Source organism: Coccinella septempunctata, chromosome 2, assembly GCF_907165205.1.
Source record: "Coccinella septempunctata chromosome 2, icCocSept1.1, whole genome shotgun sequence".
Classification (NCBI taxonomy): Eukaryota; Metazoa; Arthropoda; class Insecta; order Coleoptera; family Coccinellidae; genus Coccinella; species Coccinella septempunctata.
In genome coordinates this window covers 3,491,904-3,513,278 of record NC_058190.1, presented here as the reverse complement: position 1 = coordinate 3,513,278, position 21,375 = coordinate 3,491,904, and the positions used below count along the sequence as shown (strand labels likewise).

Sequence of the window (21,375 nt, the reverse complement as noted above, 5' to 3'; positions counted from 1 at the left end):
AGTGTGATATAGCTATTCATACAGATAGTCAAGCTGCCGTAAAGGCACTGAGCTCCTATGTCATCGATTCAAAGCTGATTTGGGAGTGCCGGAATAAGCTCAATGATGTAGGCAAGAAGAATAGGGTCTCTTTAATCTGGGTTCCCGGTCACTCGGGAATCGTAGGAAACGAGAAGGCCAATAAACTTGCCAATGAGAGCGCACAAACGCCACTCACTGGCCCAGAACCCTTCTGTGGTATAGGAAAATGCACCTACAAGAAGGAGTTTATGGAGAAGGAGAAAGCCGAAAGGGAAAAACTCTGGCGGAATCTCCCAGGAATGGATCACTCCAAAAAGTTCCTTCGGAACTTTGAAACTGCTAGATCCAAAAAATATCTGGATCTCAGTAAGAACCAACTACACCTACTCACTGGCTTTCTCACAGGACATTGTCGCCTAAAGAAGCATCTGTTGAGAATGGGTTTGTCGGACACTGACGAGTGTAGATTCTGTGGGGAGGAGGAGGAAACTCCTATTCACCTGGTTACGGAATGCTTTGCCATTGCAAGCCAAAGGAAAGAGTGCTTTGGACGAGAAACTTGTAGGAGTGGGGAATTATCCTCGTTGAAGCCGTCCCAGATATTGGATTTCATCAGATCTCTGGATCTGGAAGGCGAGCTGTAAAGGGCGCGATGAAAACAGCTCTGTTAGGGGGCACAATAGACCTTAAGGTCGCAGTGAACTGTAACCCCTTCTCACTATATACTATCGCACTTGAATCATTTAATAATTCCAATTATAGTGGATATAGTACTAAAAGCTCCTAAAATAGGTAATCTACTCAGTGAAAAAGGTGGTTTTTTATTTTAAATTTCCCTAGAATATATATAAATTTTGATACTCTTTATAGTCTTTAACAAAAAAATATTCACACAATTCATTCTTGATATACCGTCTCTCAAAATATGAGAATATAGAAGAGCCAAAAACCAGAAAGTTGTTTCACTGAGGCATCACTTCATTCTCGAAGAAATTGGAGTTTGGTGTGCTATCACCCAGATGCGAATTGTTGGATCTATTTTCTTCGCTGGAAGTTCAACAAAAAAACGTTGTGAATATTGAACTGATGTTGCCGATACTTGATGAAAATCCATAATTGATCTTACAACAGATTATGCCATTTTCACAGAATGAGTTTTCAAACCACGACACGTGTTTCGCTATCACAATAGCATCTTCAGGTTGGTAAAAGTAAACAGTCTACCCCCATAACTCCAGCAGTCAAATGTCATGGCAAATGTTGTGAATTCAAAAAATTTAGGGGGTTGACCGAAAATAAAATGAAGAAGTAGGAAAAGGTAAGGTAGTTAGTTATCTTTAAATCTTTCATTGAAGTAATTCTTATCAGCTAAAGAACATTCATTCATCCCGTAACCGGGAATTAATTTACAAAAAATAAAAAAAAACGGTGCGAACAGACTTATACTTTCTTAGGGCTAATTGCGACTGTGTGCCCTCCTGTGACTGAAGAGACCCAACCGTGATCTACAGATCCTTCCACACTATTGGATAGTCACCAACCAGATCTGGCCGCCGCTGTATTCTTCTCAAGTCTCCATCATAACTGTGTACCAAAGGTCTCCACTGATCTGTCTAACGCTAGTTGTTCCCAGTTATGATTGGCATTGACTGATTTTAGGGATTGATGTAGTAAATCCTTAAAACGCTTATACTGGCCTCCTGGTTTCCGGACTCCCTCTGTGAATTCGCCATACAGAGCTATTTTGGGGAGTCTTGCATCTTGCATCCTCAGAATGTGGACGCTCCATCTGAGTCGGGCCGTCGTTACTTTAGTCTCAATTGACTTCTGCATTTGAAACTTTGTGGAACCATCTAAAGTGCATTATTTGTCTTAGATCACGTTGTTGCGTTTGTTCAAGTTCTTTAATATGTCGCCTGTAGGGCATCCAGCTTTCGCTTCCGTGAAGAAGCGTTGGGAGGACCACTGCTTTGTAAACAGCTGCCTTGGTCTTCAGATTGAGGTCATGATTTTGAAATACTCTGTCCTTTGGCTACCAGAATGCCCGTGATGTCGAATTGATAAGGTTGTGTATTTCCATGTCTAGGTTAGCCCTAGTATTTATGAAGCTACCCAAGTATTTGAACTGCTTGACCTGTTCTAGATTTTCATTCTCCAGGCTGATATCTGTTTGAAGGCTTTCTGGAGGACTTACCAGGATTTCGGTTTTGTCGACATTGAATCTATATAAGGCCTTAACTTTCGTATATATGTTTAAAGGTGTCCAACATTATCTGTAGATCCTCTGAGCTGCTAGCGATAAGTGATAAACTTTGTACGGGTTTTTGCTCTGAGGCGCTGAGCTAAAAAACAGCAGAATAAAAAGAGACACCGGGGGGAACTAACAAAATAAAAATAAAAGGATTCCAGAGAATATTAAATCATGGTTACATCGGTAGAGAAGCTAATAATGTTGCTTCAAGAAATTAGTCCTCAATTACCTAGACGTACTAGGCTGTAGAATTTTGAAGGATGATGTTCTCTGATCTTTGACTGAACGTAATTTTCTCACTTCATGTCTCCAAAATTAAAATATATAAAGTTATTTGAAGGTTTACCTCCACCCACCTGAAGATGCTGTTGTGATAAATAATATATAAAAACTCCTTTTGTGTTTTATCACAAATCCTCGCTACTTAGTAATTGAAAGTGTGATAGGTACTTAATACTCACTTAATCTGTAAGACAATAACGCCATCCAAGGAAACTCGAATAGTCCTGTCTGGTTCCCGTTTATTATCCTTTCATCCGTGCTCAACCGTCCGCAATCTTCAGGAAGCAGTCTCAGATTCCTGTGGGATGAAACATCGGGAGCTTCTGGGTCCCCATCGCCGCCTCCGCCAGAACTGGACCCCACCAAGCGTGCAATTTCGCCAGGATCTGAAGGACAGCACACTTTTATGTTCGTCTGCTCGAAGCCACATTGGTAACTCCTGATCAGATCGGCGTTTTCTCGAGACAACGGTCTGGGAGCGTTCCTCAAGAATGTGACTAGTGGCTGACAAGAGTAGATGCCTACACATGATCCATAACCTCGGAATGGTGTGTTGCAACCATCGTCGTCAATCGCCCATTCTGAAATCGGAGGGGAAATGAGAAAATGTATGGAAGAGAGATTGAGTACTATAAATGTTCTTCGTGCTTTGCCAATCACGCAATCTTTTTGAGGTCCTAAAAAATCAGTAGGTAGGTAGTAGAACATGACTGGTTCTTCTTTTTATAGACCCCTGAAGAAGCTTCACAATGGAAGCGGAAGCTTAGGTACCAATCAAGAGTAAAACCAATTAAGACCTTCTTTTGGACTCCCAAAAGGTGCTTTTACCTTTTCTGAATCCGTACTGACTAAAGGCCAACAGACCATTTTCCTAGAAAATGGTCTGATATAACCTTCTCAAGGATCTTAGAAGAGATTGGCACCAAGGAGATCGAACGATAATTATTTGGATTGATTTTTTCGCCTTTTTTGTAAACTGGTATCACCTTCTGACATCCAGAATGACTAAAAGGAATATCAAATAAAAAATAATGTATATGAAATCGAGAATTACCAAATCAAGAACAAACATAGTATGACCGAATAAAAAATGATTACTGCCGTCAGGAAGAGCAGTCCTATTTATCAACATTTTAGTTGACAAAATTCATGCTGTATTAATCAATTTTACGGTGTTTTTGTAGACGGAAAAACAACATCGAATCCAGGATGACACTTTTTCTTCGTTCTAAATAATTACGGCGGATTAACAATGGAAATTTCAACTTAACGGATCTTGAATTTAATTACTCAATTCTAAGAACACTGAAAAAATGTTGGAACGAAACGGATATTCTACGTATCCGAACTAAAATTGAAATTTTCATCAGGTGGGAGTTGCATAGCCTCAATCCGAAAAAAATAGCGGCATCTAAAATGAAACCTGATTTTTATCAAAAGTATCGAGTATCATTACAATTTCCTACGTTGTAACGTGGTCACCTCGAAGAAAACTTATCTCGAGCGCCAGCTATTCTTTTCGCTAGGAAGAATAGCAAACCTACCAGAGTAGCTGCTAGTCGGAGACAGAGTTCGCTGTTATCTAGGGTGGTAGCGATAACGAAGTAGTCAAAATCAAATTATGTACTAGTTTATTCACACCTTCGGAAACTGGTTTTATATACAACGGAAATATGTGTAGGTATGAAATATGAGCGAATCGATCAGCAAACATACATTCGGGAAATTCGATCCGATCACGAGCACTTTATAAAGTTTATACCGGGTACAGTGAAAAATCAAAGGTTGTTCAATAAAATGCGCCAACCAGAACTGACGAAATGAATACTAAGGATGACCTCGCGAAGTGAAATGACTTGCTATACGGTATCGGGATGTAATTAATTGTATTTCTCCAATGAAAAGAAACACAACCAGGGCGGATCTATACGAGACCTTTATTCGCTACCCCAAGGGCTAACGCTCCATGACCGATAGCGAAAAAAAGGGCTATTTTTAGCGCAACTACGGGATTTCACTGACGACGAGCGGTATCTCTTATTCTCTACCCCAAGGGCTTACGCGTCATGACTGATAGAAAAGAAGAGATTTCGGATTCAACACTTATGACGCGGAACGCGAACAGGGGGGTTGACGGGACTTTCTCTTCAGTACCCCAAGGGCTTACGCACCATGACTGATAGGGAAGGGAAAAGTCAGACTCGCGAAACAGGGTAAAGTACGATATAAAATAACAGAAATCGATACAGTACAGCAGTGTCAAAGAAGTAACCGGTGTAGGTCTAATGAAGAAACTGAACGGTAAAGACGGGGACCTACCTCCTTTATTTCAGGCACTAGCGGAAAACAAACGAAAACTAAAAATTAATTCCTAAGAGCACTAATACTCGCAACACGAAATTATTTATAAATTTGTTGAACGGCTTGTCGTGCACACAATTAAAGTCGAATCGCAGAAAAGTACGGAGCGTAAACTAACTAAAGAGACTAAAGAGTAAAACAGTCAAAGTCAAAGAGTCGAAAGTAAAAGAGCAGAAGTGAAAAGTCGAAAGTAAAAGAGACCGTCGCGGGGAAAAATCTGCTTTTATAGGCAAATCCCCCCACACGTTAAAAATCTGAAAATTCCAGAATGCGACAAGAGTGAAAAACGTCTTCAGCTCCGGTTTATCGCATATCAACATCAGAAAAACGTCGAAATCTTCAACGGCATGCAAGAAAAACAACGTTAAACACAGATAAACGGTTTTTTACATTTACTCTGCCTATCGGAATGAATGTACTGAATATTTGAGATTTAAATATTTTCAAAGGCGGAAATATGAAATGAAAGGAATGCACTAAAATGAACTCCAATTTTCCTCAGAAAACTGGAGATCATTACAACGTATCAATCATATGCTTTCCTTAGGTGAGTAAAGCATTCAGTTTTTGAATGAGTTCACTAGCTTATTTACGACCGTTTCCAATAAACCTATCTATCCATCGTTTCACTACTGACGATTGGTAACCATTGGTAACCATTCTAAAATATATCTACAGATAGATCATTGAAACGAAATAACATGCATTTTCTATCTTCAGTAAGTGAAACAATGGATAGAAGGATAGAAAGGATTATTGAAAACGGCCGTTAATGAGCATCTATTTTTTGATACTTAAACAAAGTTGAGGTTGAATTTTATTGACATATGAGGATATATTGAGAATTTCTTAGCCTACTATAGAACCAAACAATGTCCAAATATTTTATCACTCAACATATTCTCCTCTCAATTGGATACATTTATTACAGCGAACCTACAACGTCTCTAGAACTTTAAAAAAAAAATGTTTCTTCTTGCTCTGCAAACCAGACCTCCACAGCTTTTATTACCTCCTCGTTGGAAGAAAATTTACAACCTTTTAAAATTTTTTTCTTTTGAGGAAGGAGATTGTCGGATGGAGCCAAATCTGGAGAATAAGGGGGGTGTTCTAGTAATTCAAACCCTAAATCACGAATTTTTGCATGACAACATTCAGATTTTTGTGCAGGGGCGTTGTCCTGCAAAAACAAAACACCTCTGGATAGCTTTCCTCGTCTTTTCTCTTTGATTTTTTCCCGTAGTGTGGTCAGTGAGGTCGAATAGTAATCTCCGGTTATTGTTCTATCCTTATCCAAAAAATCAATCATGATTACTCTATGGCAATCTCAATAAACTGAAGCAAGAACCTTTCTAGCAGATTTTTGGACACGAAAATTTAAGTCTTGGAGAACCAGAGTGTCGCCATTCCATCGACTGTTGCTTTGTTTCTGGATCGTAGAAATGTACCCAAGTCTCATTCATAGTGACAATTCGGTTTAAGAAGTCTACAACGTTTTCATATCGAGCACATCTCGAACGCGATGCTTTTACCCTTGCACGCTTTTGGTCAACATTCAAACATTTGGGGATCCATTTTATAGCAATTTTTCTCATGTCCAAATTGACGCGAACGAAATGATGAACGCACTCGTATGAAATATTCAGTGCTTCAAATATCCGTTTTAGCCCAATTCGACGGTCTGATAAAATCATGTCATGAACTGCATCGATATTTTCGGGGACTGACACAGAAACTGGCCTTCCCGATCGGTCATCATCTTCAATGGAAAATTTACCTCTTTTGAAGTCCAGTTTTTTACGGTCGCATACGAAGGACATTGATCACCAAAGGCATTAAGCATATCTTCGTAAATCTGCTTACCTCTTAACCCTTTTAAATACAGGTACTTGATGATGCCTCGATACTCCAATTTTTCGATTTTCACAATTTCGGTGGACATCTTCTTTCTTCAAATTTATTTCTTAACTCTGGTTTACTTTTTTGACCTCAAACTTCACACTGACACTTCTAATGAGTCATTGTTCGTTGCTATGGTAACGCAATATTTTTTTAGGCATGGAACTGGTCTAGGCTAATTAGATATCAATACATCCTCGTAGGTACTGATCACAATCTCGATCTGAACTGTTCATGAATTTTTAGGTCGATACAATTAGGAGGCTGAAGAACTTGAACGACTTCTGTAATCCAAGTTCACTTAAATTCCATTAAAATTTTGACTGGAATGCTTTACCTCATTGTTATAGTAATTGAACTGAGATTATTCTGGCAAAAATAAAATGAGGGAATGAGGCTGAATGAGCAGTTACCAGGAAATGAAAACTAAACACATTTCAACAGAAGATGCGAATAGAAATCACATGCATGCATGAACTCACATACTGAGAAACAATTCAAAAAGACCAAATTGCATAGTTTGTATTCAGATTTTAACAGGAGTTTATACCACGGGACTTTCTTGGCATCCGTATAAGGCGTAAAGGGGGAAAGACTACCAAAATCTAGGGATATTACAATCGTTTCTGATTTCCTAGAAAATATGGCAGCAATTAACGAATTTTTTTTTCAATTTCACCAGGATACGAATTGTAGCCAATGGAGAGACTTTTCGAGAAATTTCTTCATGTGGGAATTCATAGAAGAGATTATTACATCTCGGAAAGTTAATAACGTGAATGAATATTTGTTCTTCAACGAAAAGTTTCTGACTTTCCCAGGTGACGAACTGATTGAATTGAATAATGATGAAAACCCCACATAAATTAGTGGTTTCTGAGGTAAGATATTCATCGTCTCTTTTTGAACTGACCACTAAAACGGTGTAGACCCCTCCTAATGAGTATCATCAACAATTATTCTCTTTCGGAATCAGAGAACTCTCAACTGCCACTTTCACCTTGCTTTCTTGTCTATATGGAGAATGGAAAAAGCTTAGCATTATGGATATAAAAAAATTATATAGAATATGTGACAAAAAGAAATAACTTTAATCATATAATAATATATCATGAAAACCTTTAACAACACAACAGAATTTTTCACTGGAAGTTCCTACAATTTTACTATACGAATAGTGGAGTTAATTATACCCTTTATTTATCAACTCTCTAGTCTCTTCACAGTGTATTCACTAACTACATAGTAAAATTTTTGGGAATCGAAGTTCTGTTAAAGAGAATGAATAGTGACAATTCTTGATTTCTGAACCGTATGTAAATGTAGGCTTTGTAAAACTTCATTCCTTCTGAAGATTTTGAAGGCATCTCGATTCTTCAGAAAATGTAAAACGAACGTTGTGTGTGAGATCTTCCACGTAGATCTATGAGTATCATAAGCCCAATCATTTTTTAATATAGGGACATTAATATGTTCAATATTATGTTGGGCCTGTTCCGATATTGCTGGTTTTACTGGCCAGCAATTGAATAACAATAGAACTCGAACGACTGGACCAATAGGCATCGTCTCTGAAATACTGACAGTACTGTTCAGGAATATCGGAACAGACGGGTTATAACTTTCTTAACTATGCTGAATATATGTTAGAGCTATATATATTATTTTCCCAGAAATGGAAGTTTCAGAAGTGCGAGAATAACAGGAAATAATTTGAAATAGACACCCAAATGCTTTTTTGTGCTGTCGTTCAGACATTTATTGAGAAATAGAACCGTTTTGCTATGATTTCCCATTCAGATTTCAACACCCCATATCTCCCCCCCATATCTTCCATTTAAAGAAACATAACTATCATTCTTTAGACCTTTGTGGGCGACTCTGTATATTTCAAATTTCAATCTTTCACTGATAAATGAATTTTTAACAGCCGTACATATTTTACATAAGAAATGTTCAGGTAACTTCCGTATATCTTGAAATAATCGATCGTTATCAGTAATTTTTCCTACTATTTGAAAAACAGATGCTAGATGGGGTTACGACTTAGCGGTTGAAGACAAATACCAAATTTAATTGCCACATAGTGAGAGTAGTTGTATCAATTGATGGGTTTCAGAGTTTTCATTTTTAGTTGTTGGTTGTATACTTCATTCACTTTTATTTAAGCAGTCGGTTGGCCATGGAAATTTGACACATTTCACTCTGTATAGTACGAAAATGTGGGGTTATGAAGCTTGCCAAAACATTTTTGGGTTTTAAATCAACGCTATGTTGCCCGTTCTACGTAAAAGTTTCTGTTATTACGTATTTTATCACAATGTCGAATCTCTTCGAGAGATATGTGACGAACATAACTGAAGTTTATACAAACTGATTGAAGTCATACCAAATCCAGTTATTTGCATGGTAAATACGAGAGATCAGTATAATACCATAATATGGACTAGCTTGAGGAGAATTAATGTTCGTTATCTTCTTTGGCTTACATCATTTGTAGATTTCAAAAATATTAACCCAAAGATGAAATGCATATGATGCAGTGGTTGGGAATGGGTATCTCCCGAAGGAATTAACAGATAATTACAAGAATGTTAAATTCTTCAACAAAAATCATCTTGCATCAATATAAGTAAAAGGAATTGAAAGAAGTTTCAATTAAGATGAACTTCACCTTTGAAAAAAAATTTCACATGAATAAACAAGTAACAGGGCAACTTGCGCGTATTTGTGGCTATTCATCTTAATACGTTGATGTAATAATAATAATTAGGTATTTATTAGTACCTTAAGACATTTACATTGTATAGGACAAGTCAAATGAAAAATAGAAAAATCAATTTTCGGGAACTTATTCTCCGATGACATTTATAGAAAATCCTGTAGTAAACTTTTCGCATTGATTTACTCAAACATAAAATTCTCAAATGCCATCACTCTTTTGGGTCTCCCAATAGAAGGAAATTCTTTGTCATCCTCTTCATTCACAATCTTTCTGATTGTGGAAATATTCAGCTGAAATAGAAGTCGTTCAGATTCAGATGAAACTTCATATATATTTTCTTACATTGAATATGTTCGCTACCGTCTGACGTATTGTGGATTTTAGAATATCAGGGTATAACTATTTGAATGAGCGGACCTGAATTCTAAATAGTACTTCCAGAAACCCTGTCTCTTTTTTTCAATCACTTTCGGCATTTTCGTAATAAAAATTGATATTAGTTCTGGCAACGGCGTTATGACATTAACGACATTTCATGAGTGCCAACCTAACTTCGTTCTAGTTACAAAAACTTGAGAAAATTATTTCATGGCCAACCGACTGCTAAAATAAATTTGAATGAAGTATAGGTAGATTATTAATTTAATTCTATGCTAATGCCCAACCCTCTGTATTTTAACGCTGTACCAGTCCACCTACAGATACAATCGTATTGAAAAAACATGTATCTCATCTCATTTTCATGAGTTTCATAATGAATCTCCAAAGATAAAATAGTAGAGAAGCTTTTTTCCATTCACTATAAAAGCCTTCAACTATCTGTGGTCACGCACACGCAACATCACACCACAGATATAAGTTCGTATGATTTCTCAATGAACTATGATAAATCAAGGAAAATCCAAACCTGGTTCATAGTCCCAAGATCTTAAAAGTGCAAAGCGAAAAATACGTTTTTACATTTTCTTGGAATAGTGCCAATTTCTAATGCTCATCAATCATAAATTCACTCCATCCATACATTAGAAATACAATATCGACTAGAGCTGATTCCACTCTTTTTCTTTAGTAGAACTTTTTTTCATTATTAAGTCAGTTGCATCAAACAAATATTTTTGTGCATCATTAGTGTTTGTATTGATTATTATTCATTACTTTTCCTAAGATGCCTACCATATCACTCCCACCTTCAACCAACCCTTATGTATTTTGGTTCATTAGCATGAATCTGTAATGTTGAAAGTAAACACTATTAATTCCTGCGATCAAACAAGAGGATATATAATTAGGTGTTTATCTTGTTTCCTTCCTCTTTTCTCTGGAATCGATCGATAAAAATTCCCAGTTACATGAGCAATTGAAAGTGCTTTAACTATCCTACGCGGAGTTTGAGTGACTTCCGACCGACTTTTGAATTGAAACAATTGAAAAACACCTCGGTCGCAACCTACTTTATAATATAAAAACAGCCCTGAGCGAGGCTCTGAGCGATAAGACGCCTACAAACAAACCTATATTTTCGTGAGAATTGCTGTCCAACCAATTTTCACACGTATAGTCCTCTCTCTCTCTAAATGCTAATTGAATTTTCAATCAATAAAAATTTTCGAAGTCTTCCTGCTGGAGTATGCCGCAAAATTTGTACATGTTTGAAAGCATGATCAAATACCTACCGAAAGAAGAATAGAGCAGTTAGGTAACTCCCCAACCTTTTCTGTTGTCCAGATTCATTATCAGTTAATATTGTAAAAATTAAAGATTTTTTGGTAATAATTTATACAGAGAGAAACGCACAAAATACATAACCTCGATATTCACTATATTTCTTATGAAAATGCTCGAACAGGCCAATTATTATTATTATTCAAGCCACTCTACATGTATAGGGAGGGAACGGGGATGTAATTGATATATAGTTAGCCCAGACCAGTTCCATGCATAAAAAAAGATTGCGTTACCATAAAAACGAACAATAACTCATTAGAAGTGTCAGTGTGAAGTTTGAGGTCAAAAAACTAAACCAGAGTTACGCAATAAATTGAAAGAAAGATGTCCACCGAAATTGTGAAAATCGAAAAATTGGAGTATGGCGCCATGATCACCTGTATTTAAAAGGGTTAAGAGGTAAGTAGATTTAAGAAGATATGTTTAATAACCTTGGTGATCAATGTCCTTCGTATGCGACCGTGAAAAATTGGACTGCAAGCTTTAAAAGAGGTAAATTTTCCATTGAAGATGATGACCGATCGGGAAGGCCAGTTTCTGTGTCAGTCCCCGAAAATATGGATGCAGTTCATGACATGTTTTTATCAGACCGTCGAATTGGGCGAAAACGGATATCTGAAGCACTGAATATTGCTTACGAACGCGTTCATCATATATAGTTCAAGTCAATTTGGACATGAGAAAATTTGCTGCATAATGGATCCCCAAATGTTTGAATGTTTATCAAAAGCGTGCAAGGGTAGAAGCATTGCGTTCGATCTGTGCTCGATTTGAAAACGATGTAGACTTCTTAAGCCGATTTGTTACTATGGATGAGACTTGGGTACATTTCTATATCCAGAAACAAAGCAACAATTGATGGAATAGCTACCTACACTCTGGTTCTCCAAAACCTAAGAAGTTTCGAGTCAAAAAATCTGCTGAAAAGGTTCTTGCCTTTTTTTTAAAGGTCTAGAGACTTTGCAGGTTTGCTGTAATATATGTATCCAACTAAGTGGAGAATATTTTGAGAAATAAAATATTTTGAAATCGAAAGTTTGTTTGGTTCTATAGTAGGCTAACAGAGCCGGAACTAGGATTCTGGCGCCTGTGGCGAATTCTCATAATGCGCCCCTAAGAAATTCTCTTTCCTATGTTGATTTGTATTTATCTTTCATAATCGAATACCTAGCTTTTTTTGCTCGGAAAAATCTTTCCTATTTTGAAGAAATTATTACAAATAAAATCAAAATAAAAGGGATACGAAATAACAATAACATGCATTCAAAATGAACTATAATTTGACTTTTGTTGCTTTGGTTTCTGCAAGAATATCAATGATGTCGTGATTCTTTTTCTTTTCTATTGATGGGACTGCTATGCTAAATAAGTCAGCTTTTCCTGTCCAGTTAAAGACCTTAAATAGGTTTTCACTAATTTCAATTTGTTGAAAGAACGTTAATATGTAGCTGTGGCAGCTGTAGTTACTGATAAAGTCAAGAATATTTTGAGTGGACACAAATTTGTATGGATCTGAATCGGGACTATACTTCAATGCTTTCTTGTTTAATTCGCCAAGTAGAAAGCCTTGCAAACGTATTCCCTCGAGGAAGCTGTCTTCAGAAACTTCTGGCAAAACACTGAATCTTTCTTCGAGTTGCACTGAAATATAGTTCAATACTTGAATGAGGTCCTTTTTCAGCTTATTCTTCTAGTCAAAATTAGAATGTTTCATCATCAGCTTCTTCTCCAGGCTATTTTATTTTTCTTCTCTTTTCCTCTTCTGTAACCTCTATCTGTGATAATTTACCAGCTCTCCAGTTCTCCAGGAGCTATTGTTGTCTATGTTCTGAAGGAAATACCCCCAATCGGCTAAGGTTTTGCGCCTCAATCGGTCTCCGATAGTTTTTTTGTGCGTAGATCTCGACATGGCCTTTGTTATCGCGTTGGTAGTTATGCGACGCCACAGCCGTCAATAGAGACGTTCTTTAGAAGGCTGTGGCGACGCATTCTGTTTTCAGACTGATGGTGTGGACTATATCTTCATAATTTATTATTATTAAGTATTTGATTATTATTCTCCAGTCCATGCTGTGGACTACGGACGTTTACAGTCCCACCTGTATAGTGTTCGTTTACGTTCAGATTAATTTAATTCACACACATATGTATAATGTGTTTGGCATATTTTTATAATATTATGTTTTGTGTTAAATATTAAATGAAAAATATTCAATTGGAGAGAATACTGTTTTTTTATTATTTTTATTTTGCGCCCCCAGATCGCTAGCGCCCGTGGCGACCGCCTCTCTCGCCACGCCCTCGCTCCGGCTCTGTAGGCTAAGAATTTTTCAATATATCCTCGTAGTTCAAGCTTATGAATAGCAATCTTAACATTTTGTGCCAGAAATGGACAGGGCTTTTATTGCTGTGGATAATTTGATGACGATTTTCATGAATTATCTTTTTGTTTTAGGGAGAAAATGGTTGAATTCGTTGAATTCTAAGTTTTACCTATTGAAGTAATACTACAAACTTCATTTTTTCAAATGGGACACCCTATATCCTATTTTCTATCCCAACTCCTGATACTTTCTGAGATATTAACGGTTTTCCACGAAACATTGCCAAAACCAAGCATCCAATGAAATATGCATAGAAAAAACTGAAGTTCTGAGAATAGGTTACTGGGATCCTGAGGATTAGTTTAGTGTAGAAAAAACTCGGTTCGTGATATAGAGGTTGTTCCAGAATTCTTCGCCTTATCACTCGATACAGAAACGGCAATGAAAACATCTCACTTTTCATCTGATATTTTCAGAAGGAATCCAAATTCGCATCTAATGGCATCATTCTCCTCATAGTTTCGGAAATAAGAGCAATTTCTATGAAATCGAGGGTTTTCAGCGTAGGACTTCTATGAAAAGCCCTTTCCCTCAAATATGTATCTACTAGAGATTGAAGTAGTTGTTAACGCTGAGAATGAAGCTCGCATAGACTGGAATTGCGCTTTTCCAAAAACCAGCCAAATATAGTCCTTTTAGATTCTAGACATAGAGCTGAATGTGAAATACTGACACGGACTTGTACAAGGATTCACTTCTTTTCATTTCATTTTTATATTATTCTTTCTCAGTTTTTTCATAAATAAAATTCGAAAAGTAGAATTTTGAGTAGTGCTCTGGGAGGTGGAGGTTAATAGCCCCTTTACCCTCCATATTGAACCGCCCTTGCTCCAAAGTCCAAAAAGTCATTCCTCTCTTCCTTGTATTTCATGGCCGGGTTTGCCTCATTTCCTTTTCGACGATCAAGTGAGTATTAAATCCAAGGAGTTCGTCGATCCGTTTCGTCTTAGAGGATACGTAGTAATTTAAGAATGGATTCACCTCAAATCTGGTCAAGTTGAACCACTTTGGTGAGTTTTTCGACCTTCGCGACAATAGAAAATACATATGATTTAAGATATAAGTAGAATATTGCTTTCGGGTATATGAGGACAGAAAAACCCAGTATATATGTATAGATAATTTCGAATATTAGATTGGTGATGGGTTGAATGCTTCATCGATTATAAGAATTGTTCATTACTGATCAGGATTTGATTTGAAAAATGTGTTGGAAAATGGAAATCACAATCTTCAACTTACGATTTCCATAAATTTCGAACAATTTACATCTTTTTTCGAAAAATAATGAACCAGGTTAAATGGAATATAAGATAATAACGGAAAAAATGACAAAATATAGTAAAAAAATTTTAACAATAGATTCTTGTGGTAAAAAGAAACACTTTTTATATGCACTATTTTTTCCGATTACGGCCCGATAAAAAGATATTCAGCTATTTAAGATTTTCATAATGATCTGTGCCATCCCTGCATACACAAAATTACCTTCAGAATAAGTAGCTAAATCTGTGACACTACACATATGTGGATCTTATAAACAAAGTTTTATTCAGACAAAGTACACAATTTTTCAAATTTCAAAGAAACTTTTAAATAAGGCCGTTTGTGAGAACTAAAAATGACATTTTATACAGCCTGTATATTCTAAACCGTGCCGATTCGGAAAAAATGGTAAATGAAAAAGTTCATTTTGGCCAGAAGAATCTACTGTTAGAATATTTGTACGAATGAAGGACTCATCTTGTTTAACTAAGGAACCGAATTACATGATTTTCAATAACATTTGGCCAATTTCTTCAATTACCCATGACGTTCGAACCACCCTATATATTTTGATGATATTTGGTGCGTTTATTTTTTTCAAAAACAAGTTGCTAGCTTCCGCCCATTTACCAATGAATCACCTTGTATAATTGCATGCTGTCATGCACTCTGCACTAGAGTTGAGTCCTTGTTCTAAAAGATTCTAAAAGAGCAGAAAGAACAATACAATAACCAAAATTTACTCATTTACTAAAGTAGTTGTTTCGGGGAATAAACGTACCAAATATCATCAAAATATATAGGGTGGTTCGAAAGATATTGGTAATTGAAGAAATTAGCAAATTAAGTAAAACACTCTGTATCTTGATTATAAAGAGAGATAGGCTCTTTAATTATAAGTTATTCTGATAGTCCTAGGAGTATCTACCGTTAGCTTCCGCCCATTCACCAATGAATCACCTTGTATATGAAAACATACTTAAATGAAAATAAAAATTGAGCGTTTTTCTTCAAAATAAAAGAAAATGGACACATTAATTTTTCGCGTTGCATTTTACTCACACTGTATAGGAAATTAATACAACAACATTTGATCACCGAATCTAAGGAAAAAAGTAGAGGACTCTTATTTTTTATATTTTCCAAAATTCTTCCGAACAATTTTTTTTTCAGTTTTATGCGAAATTAATTAGTGGTACCTATTTTAGCGATGGGCCCCCTTAATGCACTTTTTACTTGGGCCACAATATCTTTGGAACCACTAAACCTTAACCGCGTATTTTTGAATTCCTTGAAAAATTTCAAACCATAAGAGAAAAACTTGTATGTCTCTTGCAATTTTTCATGAAACGCAAAGATTCTTGAGAAAAATTTAAAAGTATGATCTAACGCATTTCGATATTCCTATGGAATTCAACGTTAAAAACAGTGGGCAGCTGATCTTATTTAATTGTTGAGAATAAAGAGTCCTTATTCAGAGAATTTCAAAGTGGATGCCATACTACCTCTTGTCTTTTCAATTTCATCAACAAATAAACGTTAAAAAAGTTCTAGCATTTGATACTCCAAATCTATCACTGTAGGGATGTATATTTGACATGATATTAAGGCGAAAAATCACGTTCTGCATTTTTGCCTCATCTTTATTGAACACTCTTTTTTTGATGAAATGTTTATTTTCTATACCAGAATTTTTTTGTCCCTCTTCTTCTTCTACAGGAAGTAGTGTCTTAAAGATTTCAATAAAATTATTATTACTTTACTGTTTTCCGTTTAGATGTTCTCAATTATCTTTTTTTTCTCTAGGTAGTGTAAGGGGTCCATATATTGTCATTGTCTAGCAATCTTGGAAAACCTTGAAAATTTCAGCATGATGTGTTTTTATACAACTCCGTTCAACAGGTATTGTTTCCGAAATCGATTTACACTGAAGTAAATTGCAAATTAACGAAACATTTAAGACAGGATGATAATTATACATGTGGTCGGCACAGTCAATTAGTTCAATGTGAAAATTATTGCAGTCATTATTGGTCTGATTATATGCTTTAAATCATAATAATTCATTGTATACCATGACTAAACTATTCCGGCTGTTGCAATGAAGACAGTTCAAGCACTTCAATGCTAAAAAGAGTGGCTTTAAATTGTACTGTCAGATATCTACAACTTAACCTATAACTCCAGAGTTCCAACTCCACTTGAGAGGGCTTCATTTCTCTAATAATTTTCTTGCATAATCTTGCAATGGCGAGGCACTTTCATCAACAGGATTTTTCTCCTCTTCCCAAAAGAATCTACACACCACAGTTTCTGATAGGCCCATTCTCATCGCTTTCTTAGACGACAGTGTCCTGTGAAGAAACCATTGAGGAAGCGTAACCTATTTCTTTTAAGATCCGAATACTTCTGGGATCTTGCAGTTTTAAAATTCTTGAGGAATTTTTTGGAATGATCCATTCGTGGAAGATTCCTCCAGAGTGTTTCTTTTTTGGTTTCTTCCTTCTCCAGAAACTTTTTATTATCAGTGATCAGAAACACAGAGTGAAGAAACTTTGTTGTTCTTGCCTATTTCATCAAGTTTCCTTCGTCACTCCCATATCAGCTTTGAGTCAAAGACATGGGAGTTCAATGCTTTGATAGCGGCTTGACTTTCAGAATGGATCACTTTATTACATCCCTGATAGTTTCTCTCCAGGTTTCTGTCTAAGAATCTTTCGATTGCAAGTATTTCTTCCTGATAGACAGTCGGGCAGGAGCCTAATGATAGTGTACAGAGTGGGCAAAATTCTATGGTATTGAATGGCAGCTCTGTAACCGTCAGAGCTAGGGAAAAATTCATGACACGTTTCTTACTTCGACTTTCAAAAGATGGATAATGGCTAAAACCGAATCCCTTTATCTGCTTTTGTTTTCAAGTTATAAGTAAAATTCATTTTTCAGCTCTTCGAAGTTGTGCCTCTATTTTGTAAAATTTTGATGATTTCGAAAAACAAATTTAACATTCTACAGACACTTTTTTATGTTGAATGCAGTGGCGTAGCCAATGATTTTTTTTCAGTCCGCCACTTCAGTGATATAATAGTAACTTTTTTTTCCAAATAAACCCAATGTTTTTTTTAATATTCCAGTCAAATATTTTTTTTATTCAGAATCTATATTAATAAAAGAGGATCTATGGTTTACTTTAAAATGCTTTATTGTTCAAACGATCGCACCAAATTGGACAATTCTTTTTTTGTTGTGTTTATTATTGTTAGGGCAAGGTTTATATAACAAAATATTCCCAAAAAAAATTGTACAGAACAGAAAAAAAGGTATTCCTTTTTCTTACGACCAATCGAGCAATCATAGAATACTTATAGGTTTTCGACATTTGGACAAAAAGTTATTATTATCTACCCTAGAAATAATTTAAATGGCAAAACTAGGTTTGCCGGGTCAGCTAGTATATAATAAAAGTCGTCTCTCTAATTTTTCTTCCAACAAAAAGAACTCAAAAATTAGTTCGATCGAGTTGTCAGGTTATTTTCATTGATAATATGATAATGAACTTTATGCTTCTATGTTGTGTCAGGTTATAAGAGACTTCGAAGATCACTTTCATTTCAGATATACGAGAAGATGCTCGGAAAATGAGGAAACAGTGAGAATTTCAATGATGATTTCATATTTACCTATATACAAGTAGTAGCACAGGCGTCGTCATATATAAAGGTTTCTGAAAATGCCTTAATACTAGTACCTACATATTTATATAGGTTATCTACTAGTTGAAAAGATTTCGGAACATATTTCCTTCCATTATTTGAACATTTTTGTTAGCTTTAAGTTGTTTTAAATAATTAACAAAAAAAATATGGGTTGCCTTTTGAAAAAATTAAGATTTTGATGAATTTTTGTTTCGATAATGGATCTACGTTTTCGTCGACCCTGTTTATAATATGGTGATTTACAAAAGAAATTTTCAGTGTATCATTTATTAACTAGACACGGTCCAAATTTGAATCCATTACATAGAATGGGGACAGAGCTATAGTCCTTTATGTAAGTACCTTAAACTGTCAAAATATTGATAAAAAGTCAAATTTCTCGAAAACCGTTGAGAATTCAGACATAGTTGTGTTATCAAACTTATATTCAAATTCAACAAGGAATTCAAAAATGTGAAATATATTCAGGATATTCTATTCAAAATAACGAGCGAGGCTGTGCAGAAGAAATGAAGCAATTTGCATAGTTTTAAATAATTTAAGAAGATGCTCTACTTAAAAAGAGGAAAGTTTTATTTGGAACACTTCTTCGTAAAGTTATCAGAATTAGAGTAATTGACACCCTGTATATCCGAGTAAATGGTACTCATTTTTTACCTTTCAAAAAGTGATATTTTGTCACCAGTCAACCGAGAAAAAATGTCAAACTTTTTCCCAACACAGAAAAAAGGCTATTTTTAGGGGCTGTAACTCAAAAAGAGAGGGCCTCCTGGCAAGAATCACAAAAAGGAGGCTCATATTTTGCCTCGAGAATCTACGACCAAATTTTGTCACATTAATTTCGGGATACTTACCCTGTATAATATCCTACTCCATGTAGTATATTCGAAATTCAATAAGAAAAGAATTTTTTAGGTTGAAATCTGTTTTTAAGAACCATCCCGAATCTGAGTTGAGAAACAATAATTCACGAATGAAATTCTTCACAGTGTAATCAATCTTATTTACATCAATAAACACTTTGAATGTTGATGAAGATATTCGATCGTTGAAGGTGAAACCCTGATTTTTTCCGGTTATAGTTGAATCGTTCATAACAATCATTACTGAATCTCGAACTTCCAAAATGAACAATATTCATGTAAAAACTTACGTCCTTTCACGAAACACACACAGAGACACAGGCATGTCACGAATGTCAATTTACTCATTCTGACCGAAGTGAAAAGTTCGAAACACTGATGAATTGGAACGGTCGTGAAAACAACGTCGCGGATGTGTCTTATCGCTGCTGGTGGACCTGCTAGTCTTGCCCCAGGCTGACAGTATATAAGACATTATCCACATGCCGATCATGCACGCTTCCACGTTATTTCATTTGGTTTTTGTACGAATTTCCGAGGAATTCGGGGAAGGAATGTGTTGTCGGGAAATCCGCTAATTGACGATCTGATCTCCCTCTTCAGGGTTTTCGATTTTCGATTTCGGATAATGCTCTCTCAATCGGAGGAAAATAACCGATAACTCTATATGATTAAAGTTATTTTTTGTATGAGTGAATGGGATAGCATTTTATACACGCAAGAACGTTCAAACGGTAGAGCTAAGCCAGAGAGTTGTTAATTTTTAATTAAATGTAGTCCAACGAAAACTAACACCTCGATTTTCCGGCTTTGAAAGGAAAATATGGAAAATTGCTTCCCCGTTAGTTTCTGATTCGAGAGGGAACAACTTTTCCGCACTTTGCATCATCACATTACATGATTATAGTTGGGGAGCCGGGATTTACTCAAGCGTCGTGGAGACCTAGAAGATTTTGAAGATTAGATGGTAGAAAGAAAAAAAGGTTCTATGATGTATGCACAGCGGTGAGGAAAGCGTCTGCAGGTTTTCAAAGATTTAAAAAAATCGTCGGGTGTACATACTCGAGCGTGTCACATTAAGATACTGTATATGCCCAGCCTATGGTACATTCATAGCCATATATCTGAAAAACGTGCAAACGTTGCTCCGGACAAAATCTTCAGAGAATGTTATGCTGTACAACTTTTATAATGAATGCGAAAACAATTTGAAGCCCAGGAGAGGAGATAATTCAAAAAAACTGATTTTCTGAAAGTTCAGAAAAAATATAATCTGATTGTTTCAGTGGGCCGAATTGTTTCGTCTTACTGAAACTATTAGATTATATTTTTTCCGTTATTCTTGAATCATTAGCTTTAAATTAAGAAAAAAAGCCACCGCGCTAGAGAATGTATATGTAACGTTTGTTTTTGCAAGTTTGGTGTTTTCCCACACATTTTCGCTAGGCTTAAATTCCAGATTAAGAGAATATATTATACTTTTCAACATAGAATCATTCGAGGCAACTGTGCGCACTTTTGCCTTTCAAGCCAAATGTTGAAGCTAGGAAAATTAAAAAATATTCATAACATAGAGAATTTTCTAATCTATAAAAAAAACCATCAAGAATCAAGAGGTTTTTTTTTCCGCAAAAAAAATTCAATAGTGAAAGTCGGAGTGCGTTCACATGCCCCATATTGCGGGTAAGTGTGCGCACCCTCACGGGTTAAGTGAACGCAGTGCTTAGTGAACCACACCATCAAAACAAATTACAAAATAATGTCATCAAAATGTTACAATATCAGGGAAGTGGTGTTTATTGTCAATACAGAAGCGCCATTTTACAAGCAGTGCATTATTGTTCGTGCCACCATTCCTGGTGAACACAACAATTGATACATTTCC

General features: G+C 35.9%; 1 protein-coding gene across 1 annotated transcript in view; it reads right to left on the bottom strand.

The window, feature by feature from the left end:
• LOC123308088 (serine protease grass-like) overlaps window positions 1–20,028 on the bottom strand; it is a 28,636-nt gene extending 8,608 nt beyond the window's left edge. The window contains exons 1-2 of the mRNA XM_044890631.1: window positions 19,781–20,028; window positions 2,734–3,135 (exon numbers count right to left, since the gene is read on the bottom strand). Coding sequence (XP_044746566.1) covers window positions 2,734–3,135; window positions 19,781–19,838 — 460 coding nt within the window. The 5' untranslated portion in view covers window positions 19,839–20,028. The remainder of the gene's footprint in view (window positions 1–2,733; window positions 3,136–19,780) is intronic.
• Window positions 20,029–21,375: the final 1,347 nt, after the last annotated feature.